The sequence below is a fragment of the Brachionichthys hirsutus genome, chromosome 5 (genome assembly GCF_040956055.1).
Source record: "Brachionichthys hirsutus isolate HB-005 chromosome 5, CSIRO-AGI_Bhir_v1, whole genome shotgun sequence".
Classification (NCBI taxonomy): domain Eukaryota; kingdom Metazoa; phylum Chordata; class Actinopteri; order Lophiiformes; family Brachionichthyidae; genus Brachionichthys; species Brachionichthys hirsutus.
In genome coordinates this window covers 2,053,234-2,066,337 of record NC_090901.1, presented here as the reverse complement: position 1 = coordinate 2,066,337, position 13,104 = coordinate 2,053,234, and the positions used below count along the sequence as shown (strand labels likewise).

Genomic DNA, 13,104 nt, shown 5'->3' with positions numbered 1-13,104 from the left:
CCAACTGTCTGCTTTACCCTTCTAAGACTCTGAATTTCTTGCCTCGCTGTCTTTGCAGCATTTTGCTTTTGTATTTTGCTCCCATACATCTGTCTGCATACTCTTCCTACACAGAAACCATCTCATGTCACCTGAGCCGGTATAGCCTGTGGGGGAGCAGAGGGGAGGAATAATGGCGCGATGGAGTGAAGGGTGAGGAATGAGGGTCTGCCTTTCTAAAGTTGTGAGTTGTCAGATTCCCTTCCCTTTGCCATCCAGGGATCACAATATACCATTTGTGTAATTAAATTGTTTTTACGTTACCTTTATAACAGGGTTATACCGAAGCCTTTTACAGTGTCCTAGCATTGTGTACCGTGACTCCTCCTCTAAATGCCCTACATGTCTGGCAGAGTGCTTGCTTGATCTCCTGGAGAGCTGCCATGGCAACATTTGTTTGCATCTTACCTTGGAGAGCACAGGGGTATGAAACCGGTCAAACGTTTGTATGTGCGTGCTTGTGAAGGCTGTAGTTCACTCCACTAAGATAAAGAAGCAAGAGTTTTATCTCAGCCTTACTATGTGAATAAAAGCTCCTGCAAGCTGAGCCTTGAAAAATGCTGAACTGTGTCTCCCTAATAAGCCTGGAGGGTTTTCAGCCATTGAAGGACACGGTCTTATACTGTATCTACACACAGGGTGAAATTAGCAGTGAACATGGAGGACTTGGGCCCTGTTTGGGCCCAAAATCCCCTTCATCTCCCCTGCTGTTCTGGTATCAGAATACATGTTTAATAGTCTAGTAGAATACATTAAGGCTGACACACAAACACACACACGCACACACAGAAAGAGTTTGCAGATAGGACTGGTTGATATTCTGCATACTGAATGTTTACTACATTTAGTATTCTGTCCAGTCTGCGGACAGCAGATAGAGGCCACCGCAGTTCAAACACTCTTTAGTACACAGCGTCCTTGAGTTGAAGCCACGAGCTGTGTGTGTGTGTGTGTGTGTGTGTGTGTGTGTGCGGCCATTTATGATGAATGAAAATAGATGCGCAAGAAGGAAGAGTGACGAAGGAGGATGGATGAAAAAACCTCATTGAAGGTTCAAGGGGTTTACAGACAAACACAAACACAGACACACAAACTATAAACATTCAAGCGTAGTGGCAGCGCAGTACCGGACACACCATATGTCATGGATTTTACCATGGACTTTCAGAAGTATCGGTGAACATGGGGTCATTCAGCTCTACGGTGATGTCTCACTATGTAAATTATTAATGCAGAGAGTAGGCGTAAGGGAAAAAGATCCTTCCCCTGTGATTGACTGTGAATCTGAATGACACACACACACACACACATTGACAATCTGGAAAGATACTCACAGATCAAACCACATGATCACTAAGGCTGTCAAGTCCCATCTCGCTGTCCTCCGTGCCTCCTCAGGTGCTGCTTCAGTTATTGTATCATCTCCGATTCGTGCCATCTAAAAAGAATTGTGAAAGTTTATGGCCACGTTTCCAGAGATCACACATGACAAATCCACCTATTATCTTGTAGGTGAGATGATCGCAATCATCTTGTTTACAAGTTGTGAAGCTAAAACCTTGTTGCTGTGATGCAACAGCGATACCCACTGTGTCGCCCACACATGTAAAAGTAATGCATAAGAACACACAAGACCATTGTGCTTAATAATTGGTTTCTCCACCAAGTTGTCATTATGCCTTACTAATAGAATCTAAATACGTTATTTATGCCAGACCTGGGAAATTATTTTACAAATGCAAAATGGTAACTCGTGGTAAGTCTTTATCCTGTCAATTGTTCTTTCTCACAACTCACAATGGGAGTTACTCTACCTCTCCAAAGTGCAAACCCTCGACCCACTTATTGTATATTCTCCATCTTTCAGTTTTCATGAAGGTTGTGATTGTGTAAAAATGTGTGTGCATGTGTGTGTGTGTGTGTGGTCGACTAAAACAATAAGAACAATTTTGGAAACACCAGGGAAAGGAGCTTAGTAGTAAAATGAGAACAAAGAGGAGCCGGACACAGAAAGAACTCTGGTTTGTTTGAAGTGCCAGTGCGTTTCTGATTTTAAAAACACCCTAACTGGAACCACATTTCAGTTCCAAAGTCACTCACGGGCGGGAAGGGTGGAGCACGCAGACACACACATACACACTTGCACAAACAAAACAGATCCCTCCCGGTCAGTCGTTTCTCCAGACATTCCTGGCTGCCTTTCGGTGACCCTCCCTGCTCTGTCTCACTCTGCATCTACGCGAAGCACCGGATAGAGAGGACGATTTGGCCCTCTTCTTATTTTTCCATCAGGTTTCTAATGAATCATTCCGCTCAAACTCTAGGGTTTTGAGAATTACAGTATGTTTTGCTGAACCTTGTAGTGTAATCTGATCTGCACCATATTCGGATAGCGGTCCGTTAAACTGACGACGAGTCATGATGCCTCTTCAGCAATAACAACGTCAGCATCATTAATCATCGTGGGACTGCGGGCGTGAAACTCTGCTGAGTCTTAAAGTGACACCTTTGTGTTTGTTTAGAGTCCATAACTAGTGGAGGGACAAAGACTTGAGCGAAGAGCACCTAGTGTGTGTGTGTGTGTGTGTGTCAGCCAGAAGTGCCCACCACGGTGTCTCCCAGCCTGGGTTAAAGAGATTCTCCATCTTGCTTCAATTAACCTTTGAGCACTGTTTATATCACATTCCACCAATGGAGGTCACCTTTTTCCTGCGCAGACCATCGGCTCTGTTCCCCCTGCTCAGCCCTCAAACTTGCTAAAGCCACCTCTCCCTTCCAGATCTTTCCCTTTTGAACCACTGCCAGAGAAATACACCAGATCGGCACCTCATTACAGCCACAGCTCAGCCCAGAATAGAAGTCCACTGGCTGTATAACAGGGACCTGTCAGGGTCCAGACACGTCACGCCTGCGAGTGTTTCTCATCCTGTGCTTTATAGCGGGGGTCTCAGTAGGTCATCGGAAGGTAATCGTGTATGGGGGGAGTTAAAGGTGCAGAAGCTTTGGACAGCAATCACAATTGCTTGTCATTGTTCCTTCCTGCCTTGCTTCCATCCTTCCTTCCTCCCCCCGCCCCCCATTCAGCTTCTCCGTAGCCACTCACATCTATTACACACAGGATCAATCATTCGTTAGGTCTTGTTGTTTAAGTGTCCAGGATCTTCCTACTGATATTCTGTTTGCTCCCCTCTCTGTCTTTGTCAGTTTTACCCCGTTCTTCCACTTCCTGCAAAGAGCCCTTCTCTCTCCCTACCATTGGTAAAACAACGGGGCCCTTGTGACAGCAAAGTAAGGAAGCTTCCAATAAAGGGAGATATGCATTTGACAGGAGAATTCCAAGAAGGCTGTATGTATTAGAGACAGTCATCTGGAGATGTTTAAGTTGGACAGGCTGCTTTCCGGCGTCTGGAACAAGCCAAAAATATCCAGGAAAAAAAAAACTCCCTGTTTCTCGTGTGACCTTCAGCATTCAGCTAACCAGGCTGATTTTTTGGGCTTTCAACAAAAGCTCCATTGTGGTAACAATTGAACTATTCAAGGTTAAGTCTTATTAGATGTAATTTGCATTCAGATGGCCCATATTCTGACTATCTAAAGGTTAATTCTAAATCAGAATACTTTATTGATCCGATAGTGGGAAATTCATTAAACATGTTTAGATTAAAAATATTTTTTATCCCTCCCTGATATTGACAAAATAGCAGATGTGTACTACTACTACATCTATGCATGTTTGGATGTATTTGACCTCTCATTGGTTTCATAATATGTGGATTTGACAAGTTGTCAGCCTTGACTTGCTGAGCCATTCAAATACCTTTCGGACAGCAGGTAAACATTTAGCTCAGTCTTTCTCAGGTAATTTACCTTGCGCTGCTCTGGTGCCACGCCCACTTTACCCCCCCGCCCCGCCCCCTCCAACAACGTGAGGTAGACGGAACAAAAATATTATTTCCTCTCTGATTACACAAGCCCGAAACACACAATGAAATAGCATAAACATAAATTCTACGTTTTTATTAATAATCTCTGCACGCTCGTTTCCTCGCTTCCAAAACCCTTCTGGGGTTTGTGGTTGTTTAGCGGCGCTGTCAAAGCAATAATCGGACGAGGACGGATTATTTCAGAGAAACTTTCCCTCAAAGGAATCGATCATAGAGTCCGGCCGCTGGAATGTGACCGGGACTGATTGTTCTGATTGACTAGACTACAGATGTGCTATGCAGATACAGATGTGTGTTTATTATAAGGGACTGCGGTTGCTTATGGCTGTGAGCTGCAGAGAGCCCCCCCCCCCCCCCCCTCGTCTGCTCCTCTCTCACGTTTCACACACCGGTAGCGAAAGGGGGGGGGACTGGTCTACCGACACCGCGAGAGAAGCTCGCCGCCTTCGGGAGGGAGAGGAGGAGAAGCCGGCGTCTTCACTGCGTCTGTTAATTAGCGCCGTCGTTTTAATGGCGTAGATGTGAGATGCGGCGTTCAGGGGATGCTCGGAATAAAACCTCGAGCCGCGTCGCTGATAATGGATGCTGATGTGCCTCATTCCCTAGGCCGGGCGGGGAAAGGGGTCTTTTCTGACGATTTTCTGACAATAACACGGCGCATTTCCTTTTGGGATTGATCTTTCTCCTGGAGCCGGGTTGTTTTTTTTGTGGGAACCTCGACGCGGGCGGTTTTGTTTGAAAGGTAAATTCTCTCCACCGTGTCCGGAGGCTGAGCGAGCACCGCTGTCAGCTCCGGGGATAAATGACACGGTGTTAATGTCTGCTTTCTTTACGCAGCGTTCATTTTTCATGTCCTCTTCTCATTGCTATAGCGAGTCGGGTCTCGGGATGTGCGTTAGTCCGCTTAGAAACCGGACTCAGGTAATGGGTCAAAAAAAATGTTGGTGGATTTCATGCGGCATGAATCACAACAGCAGGACGCAACTAGAAAGTGAGTTTATGTGTCTCTAGAGTCACTAGATACATTATAATAAATTGTTAACACGTACAGCTGCAGGGAAAGAGGTTCGGGATATCTTCCATTCATTGTTGTCATGTAGAATGTGTAGTTGAGATATTCAACTTTTGTTCAACTCTGCTTTAGTGACAAGCGACTCAATGAAACTTTTCTAACTTTGATTTCATGGCCGAGAGAAACTCAGTTCCACAAACTGCATCGTAAAGGAATTTGTTAGACTCATTTTAACCTTCAGGTTTTCTTTTTTGGTTACCTAACTTTTCACATTTTGGTTGTGAGATGAACTTGTAATCTGAAAAGGTACAGAAAGTATAGACATTTAGTTCCATCAACGTTTGGTACACTTGTCATCTGAGGGTTGTTGTATTATTGTATGTATATTTAAATATAATTATTCATTGATCTACTACTTAGCAGTCATACTAGTAATTAGAATCACCATGTCGAGTACAAATATGGGTAGTTTTGGACATTAATGTGACCCCAAGACATGAATGTGACAGATGAAGACAAGAGCCAGTGTTGGAAAATGTGTGTGTGTGTGTTGAGGTGTGTGTGTGTGTGTGTGCGTGTGTGGGTGTGTGTGTGTGCCATTGTGTGCACAGGTGCAACCAGTCTTAACCACAAGAGATAAATGGAGAGTGGGAGGGTATACCGAACTCTTCAAAGTCGCTTGGAGGCACACTAATGCACACACACACACACACACCACACACACATACCATTAGTCATTCAGCAGAGTTCACATAGGGATGAGTGTTGAGACCAAACTCTTCCACCTCTCTTTTTCTGGTATCTTCAGGTCTTTGCTAAACTCTCAGCTCTTTCCTGCCACTTCGACGCAAGCTGGCATGAATGGTGAGAAAGTGTCTCATGTTGTGGACACACCCTGACTGAATAACAACAGATGCCAGTGTCCAACATGAGCCCCATGGCAAAGAACTACAAACCGGTTATGCTTGTATTCATGTTTATGGCAGCAGTGTTTGGAAGGAGTTGTCCACAGATGTAGCGGTCACTCCCACTTTCTCTTCCTCACCCCTCCCAAACAGACCACTACCTTCTTGTCCTGCTCTACCTCCTCATCTCCTAAATTTTTGGGGGAATTGTCGGAGGAGCGAGGAGGTGTTTGTGTTCCTCAGAATCTTCTCTTTCAGTGAAATTGTTGAGAAACTACACATTTGCTGAAAACACCCAAACAAACAATGCGTTTGCTTTCATTTCATCATCCAAGTACCAAACATTCAGACGGGTCTGAAACTATCTTGGATGTCTTTCATGTGACATGTCGAGTAAAATGAGTTTTTAGGGCATGTCTCCTGTGGTTAGCTGTTTCTCTATCGCACCTGCTTCATTGTTTGTCTGAATTTGGCAAGCAAATATTATAAAAAACCTTATTTTTATTATTAGTCATAAAGTAGTGTATCCACCACACAAATAGTTGAGTGAACATCATCATCTGTCTCTGGAGTTTCTATACAAGCATGTTAAAAAGCAATTTTTTTTGACTCTTTCAGATGACAGAGGGGAGGCGATGTCAAGTCCATCTCCTGGATGACAGGAAGCTGGAGCTTCTTGTACAGGTAAGCCCCTCCCCCACACACGCACTCTTTCATCTCTTGCTCTGCAGACTCTCATTTCCTTACAGCGAAGGGGAAGTCATGTCTGGCGTCCCGGGGGGACTGACTAACTGCTGACCAAGGGAAATCTGGCCAGCAGTAGGTGACTTTGCACTTTCTTGCTGCTCACCTGATCTCTCGCCTTTCCTTACTGACAGACAGCCTGTTCTCTGCAGGTCTTGTGCGCTCTTATTCTCCCTGTGTGCTCTGTAGAAAGGATGTGAAGGCTCCACGGGCGATCTGTGGTGTTCAACCCCTGAGACGCCGGCGAAGGTCATAACGGAGGCCAATTGGACATTTCTGTGACAACGGTGTCACATTTTAATGACATGTTACAGTACAGAGGTGGACAGAATGCAGCAACGCAACTGGATATGGTTGAGTGCAGTGTTGCGGCAATTCAAGCTCGATAGAACAAATGTCTATAGAAATCACAAAGGGAAAAAACTGCAAGTGAAACATCTTGAGGTATCAATTTACCAAAAGGCTTCAGAGACCGTTGCTGTGTGCATCGCTGTCGCCACTTTTTCTACTTTGTATTTACAAGTTGCAATATCACGAGTTCCTCCAAATGTTACTCCATATGTTGTTATCGAAACTTTACACCGCTGAACATTTCCTACTGAAGTTGACATACGGAAGGAGTCAACATGTCTATTAGCAGTAATGTTGTCTAAGCTAGCAGAGACCATCACTGCCTGACAGATGGTGTATGTATGTGTGTGGATAGGATGCTTTATCACTGACGGTATCACTAATGGTATCTTCCCCTTAGTTATTACACGTCTGTTATGTATCTGCTATCTCACATATAGTGTAGTGGCGGAGAGAAAGAAATATTAGGAGAGAATCCCATGTGGGGAAATTCTTTTTCCACTTGACATACAATTTTATTTACACACAAATTAATGGAGAGATGGTCGAGTGGAGGACAAGTCGCGTAGCGACACCCAGGGAGCCACTTCTGGGGCTCAGCGCTTTGCTCAAGAGCACCTTGGCAGTGTTCAGCACCTCTCCAACTACCATGCTTGTGTGTACATGGGAGAATGTGGTGTCACTGAAAGAACCAAACTCATTTATCATTTGTTTAAAGTCTGCTTGGTATTCAAACCAATCTTGAGACAATACTTTCGCCCTAATCTTACAAGGATCCTTGTTTTCATATCTGTAATTTACTGTTCAGCAGAATATCTGGAGCTCATTTGTCCCCTCATCATCTTTTCAATTTGATGAAGGGACGCATGCATGCATGCATGACGCTTCCACTAGTCAGTGTTCTCCGATAAAAGTGTGTTTAGCCGTGGTGGCATGGATGTAGTTTAATTGCTGTTGTTGCCATGACAATTTACTGCTGTGTGGTAATGAGAGACCATCAATGCTTGTGTCTCAGATGGAACCAAAACATGTATTACCGCTAATACTATAACGACAACTTGCTTTCAGACCTAAAATTTCCACATCTGAACTGTTTTGTGAATCGCAGTGACTGGGTGCAGCGCTCGTGTTCTGGGTCTGTCAGCAACTCTGTCCAAAGAGAGAGACAGTTAATGTGTCCAGTGAGATTTATTTATTTAGTCATAGCCAGATCGATTAGTACAGAATTATGGTCAGCAGTATAATTACTGCTCATGATATTTTAATCCTGTCATAACCATATACTACTGTAATATACAAGCTAGTAGTAGATGAAATACAAAAGGCACTTGCATTTGTAGTAATGATAGGTTGCTTACACCCACGCCGAAGTGCAGTTAATAAAATGCTAACAACAGAAAAATGAATTGAAATTGGTGATGTTCTTGCCAATAGCATCTGCAGTGGATTGACTGTACACAGGCTTTTCAAAATTCTTTGGTCCAAAAACTGAGCTGGCTAGAGCAGTTCAGGGACATTTATTTATACCTTATTTGCATTTTAAGACATTTGGGCATGAATCAAATAATAATAACTTTAAATTCAGGCCAATCAAGTTATGCGTTGTGGTGATGACAGTTAGGTCAAGTAGACCAATTTCAGCAACCCGCAAAGGCTGACCTCATTTCTCTTAGTTGCCCTTGTGGGTTTTTACCACTGGATCCTGTGAGTTTACTTCATAATTCAACCTGTAATTAAGGAGTTATTGTAAGGCAACTGACATAGAATAACATTTATCTCCTATTTAAGATGATCTGGCACGTAGATCTGATCCATGGAAATATGAGGCAGAATCGACCCATGCATCCCCTTCTCAGCGTCTCTCTTTTGTTTCTCTTCTCTCCTGAGCCTTTTTGTGTTGCAGGATCTCGGTAGGCGTCATGCATAAATGAGATCTGGGTCACTGGAGTTGCGTGTGTGCAAATGCGTGTACGTGTGTTGCTCGCTGTCTGCATGACATCACCTCCTTCTCTTTAAATAGCTCCCAGTAGCTTCTGTGCACTGAGTAGATGGTAGAGGACCACAGAGGAACCTCTTCGCTATACACTCTATGGCACACATAGCTTTGTAGCAGTACGTGCATTTGTTTACCAACACCCTTTATTGCGTATATGCAAAGCACAACACGTGATCCTCCTGAATTTGGGTTGGATTTCCATGCATGTGTGTGTGTGTGTGTGTGTGTCTGTGTAATGAAAATGTAGGCAGTGAGGCACACCCATGGTTAACCTCAGGGTGGGGTTTTTGCTGCTACTCAGGATGTCACAAACCAGCAGCATGTGGCAGCAGTCTGCAGCCTCGGCTTGGCTTTGAGATGCTCTGCATGCTAGGAGTAATGATGAAGTGAGGTCTTCATCATATTATAGCTTGGGCAGTATTTCACATTGTTGACGAGTTAGCAAAGTCCTGCTAGCTGCAATACTGTGGTTAAGCAGAGAGCCATGACTCTGCATTAGAGGTGTGGGTCAAAGAGGTGAAAAGAAGAGAGGGATGAAGAGGAAGGGCAGAGTCCCTGCAGCGTCAGCAGCATCCACACAATCCATCCATCTCTCTCTCTCTCTCTCTCTCTCCCTCTCTTGCTCATTTATCTCCTCTCTCGCTTCTTTCCCTTTTCCCCAAATCAGTAGCTGCTAGAATGCATTAACACAAATCCCTAACACTTGTACTCGGTCCAATTAAAAGTACATTACGATAAACCACAGCACTTGCATGCAAATTACACCGATAAATAAAGCCATACACAGAAATACTATTTCTGAAATGATATTTCTGTGTTCCTGCAGCCCAAGCTGATGGCTAAGGACTTGCTGGACCTTGTCGCTTCTCACTTCAACCTCAAGGAGAAGGAGTACTTTGGAATCACGTACACAGACGAAACGTAAGTTACAATCAAATAATAATGGCAGCGGCTGCAGAAGCCTTCAGGCAAAAGCCTAAATATAAATGAGACACTGCCTGGAAATGGTTTTTCTTCCTCTTTTTTCAAACAGTGATTGGACATTTTATTTACTATAGAGCTATAGATTATCAAAATGTGACGATCACATCAGCCCTATGGGTCACCATGAGATCTCTGGTGGTAAAGTATTTTGTTGTTAGGCTGAGACTTTGCTCGTGGGCTAGCAAAAGCTCGTCAGAACGCTTGCTATGACTTCTGTTTGAAATGCAAAACCGGCATTTAAATGAGTTTTATGGTGTTTGTTGACCTAGAAAGACTAAAGCGCCATAGCACAGAATTATTAACGAAAACTTAGAACAGATTCTGGTAAGCAAGGCTGTCCCTGTCCTTTGCTCGATGGCATTTACACGACTTTTGACACTTACTTTAGCCGGTCCCGTTTCAGCAAAGCTATATCAGTGTTGTGTTGTATTCCCCTCAGGCTAATTCTATGGTGTGTAGATTTGCTGTGTGTGCCTGGGGGAGAGCAAGCTCAGTTCACCGCTCAGTGGTCAAACGGATTGAGAGACCGAGGGAGGGAGCGTTTGAGAGAGATGTTGCTTGGTCGCTCAGAGACCATGCAGGGTTACTGGGGTGATAAGCTGTCTCTGCAGTTTGTCTCTGTGTTGGAGAAAGCAGGAGGGGAGGGGAGGGGAGAAGTGTGTGTGTGTGTGTGGGGGGGGGGGGGGGACAAAGAAAGAAATCAGGAAAAGGAAAATAGGGACACATTGAGAAAGTGTTTAGTGCTCTGAGATTAAGGATTATGTTCTTGCTGGATAGAGCATTATAGTATTATATTTTTCCTTTTTTATTATCTATTATCTTATTTATTTATTTTTACTTTATTGTTTTACTTTGGACTGTTTGGAGGGCTTTGCAATTTCATTGCAATTATTGTAATTCCAATAAAGACCAATTCTATTCTATTCTATTCTATATTTGAATGTCTTAAAATGAGGACGTTTATTGGTTGTTCTGTTCCACCAGGGGCCATTTTAGCTGGCTGCAGTTGGACCGTAGGGTATTAGAACACGAGTTCCCCAAGAAGTCTGGCCCCGTTGTCCTCTACTTTTGTGTCAGGTAAGTTCTTCATTTTCCTAATTTACGCAGGCCTTTGTCTCTAACTGGAGATGGTGTAGAGAAGAGGAAAGCGAGAGAGCGTCATCTGTGTACGCCTTTGTGGTTGCATATTCATTCATAAATTAATATGAGCAGATTAACCCGGTTAATCATGACAAGCTCCGCTGAAATGGCTTTGACCCAGGTGTTTAACTCCCATCACACCCATCGTCATAGCCAATCAGCAGCCCGTAATGCCTCATCAGTATGGGCTACATGCATATTCCCTCTAATACTTCTAATAGCTGCTGTGACTATAAAGTTCTTTATTCCATATGATATATCTGAAATCGTTTCCACAGAGAGCAAAGACGTAACATTTCCTCTTCATGCCAGTACAGTACTGTATATTTTTATGCCAAAGCTATTTGTCAAACATTGTTGTGGCTCATTTGTTCAAAGTGCATTTGCCACTCTTATGCTAAACAGGGTAGTAATCTCCTGACCCAACTCTTCCATGAACTGTATCTCTGTGGTTTCATCAGTGCTGGGCAGCAACGGTCCTACAAATTGTTTTTTTTTCTAACTGCACGTCAGCTGTAGGCGGCTGCAGACACGCTGTGCAGAAGAGGACAGTCATTTGTGGCTTTGGAAGTGTCAGTATAAGATATATGGCCGTGTCTGAGGCTCCGGAGCAGACCCTGTCCAGAGTTACATTTCTCATTAGTATGCAGATATGTTCATCTTCACCGCTTCCCAAAAGCATGTTGTATGTCTGATAGGAATACTGTAAAAAGTACTGACCTCGTTAAAAAAAAAAAGAAATGCACTGGAAAAAAGACTTTCAAAATCTTACCAAGTGCAAGTGTTTCATGACATGCTATTTTTGCTCGTGCCAAAGGGGGCATTTAAGGTGACCCTCATCCTTCCATACAAAATTAGGTTTCATCAAGGACAGAATTCAGTGAAATTCCACGCAGGCTTTGTACGGGCTCCAGAGTTAAGCATTAGATTTGAACTAAAGCGACATTCTGCTATGAAAGAGAGAACGTACTGTTCACATCAACACAAGACGAACTTCCCCACTGGAGGGGGCATCTGTGTCCTTGGACTTTACTTTAGTTCATGTTTTGTCTTCAGTAACACATTTTGCCATCATTGCTAAAAGACACAATCGTTGCTCCATTCCTGTTACAAACAATGTTGTGTTAACTCTCTGAAAATGTGCCCGAGGATGTTGGAAGAGGAAATGAGGATCGTTAATCTATTGGTGTTAGTATTAGAGTTGTGTTGTTAAATTGAGGATTGCGAAGTGACCCAGTTTGAGGATTTTTTGAGGATGTGGCTCCGGGGGTGGTTTTGATATTGTGAACTTTGACGTCATTTGGAGGTAACACACACACACGCGTGTCTCTCATACATTTCAGTCCAATTTAAAAACTCAATCTCTTTAAATGTCAGACAGACTACACCCCCCTTCTCTTTCATGCTCACACACACACACGCCGACCGACCTGTTTTTTATACACAGCACACAGATTTAAATTCATATGACAATGGAACAGCCATCATCCCAAATGTCAGGCCTGAATCTATTATTGAAATGAGCATGTTACTTTCATCAGCATTGTTTCCCCTAGAAATCTTTTTGGGCCGTGAGCACAGCTGATAGAGACAATATGCACACAACAAATATTTGGTTATTTGTTTTCACGTAAAAGACGTAAAAAAACACAAAAAGCAAAGGCACCACAGGGAGGGATGAGTCAATCTGCATTTTACTACCACATTTCATTGATAAGAAGTTAATGCTAATAAAGGACAGTCTTTGAATGCTTGTTAATAAATAAGTACTTGGGTTCTGTTTGGAGTCTGTACAATGGTTGAAGAAACGCTAATTCTCTCCTATGAAACCTGTTGGCACTATTCAGAGAGGTTCTATCAATGGTCTGTAGGAGTCCTAAAGGAGCACATCTTAGTTTCTCCAACTTACTTATAATTTACATTTTCAGTCATTTTTTCCCTTTTGTTTGCTCACAAACCGAGACAGATACTAACCCCTCGCTGATTCAG

At 43.4% G+C, this 13,104-nt stretch overlaps 1 protein-coding gene across 1 annotated transcript in view; it reads left to right on the top strand.

Annotated features, from left to right (window-relative positions):
• Positions 1–13,104, top strand: part of frmd4a (FERM domain containing 4A) — a 39,800-nt gene that overhangs the window by 11,542 nt on the left and 15,154 nt on the right. The window contains exons 2-4 of the mRNA XM_068739127.1: positions 6,519–6,584; positions 9,818–9,912; positions 10,960–11,052. Of these exons, the coding sequence (XP_068595228.1) occupies positions 6,519–6,584; positions 9,818–9,912; positions 10,960–11,052 (254 nt within the window). The remainder of the gene's footprint in view (positions 1–6,518; positions 6,585–9,817; positions 9,913–10,959; positions 11,053–13,104) is intronic.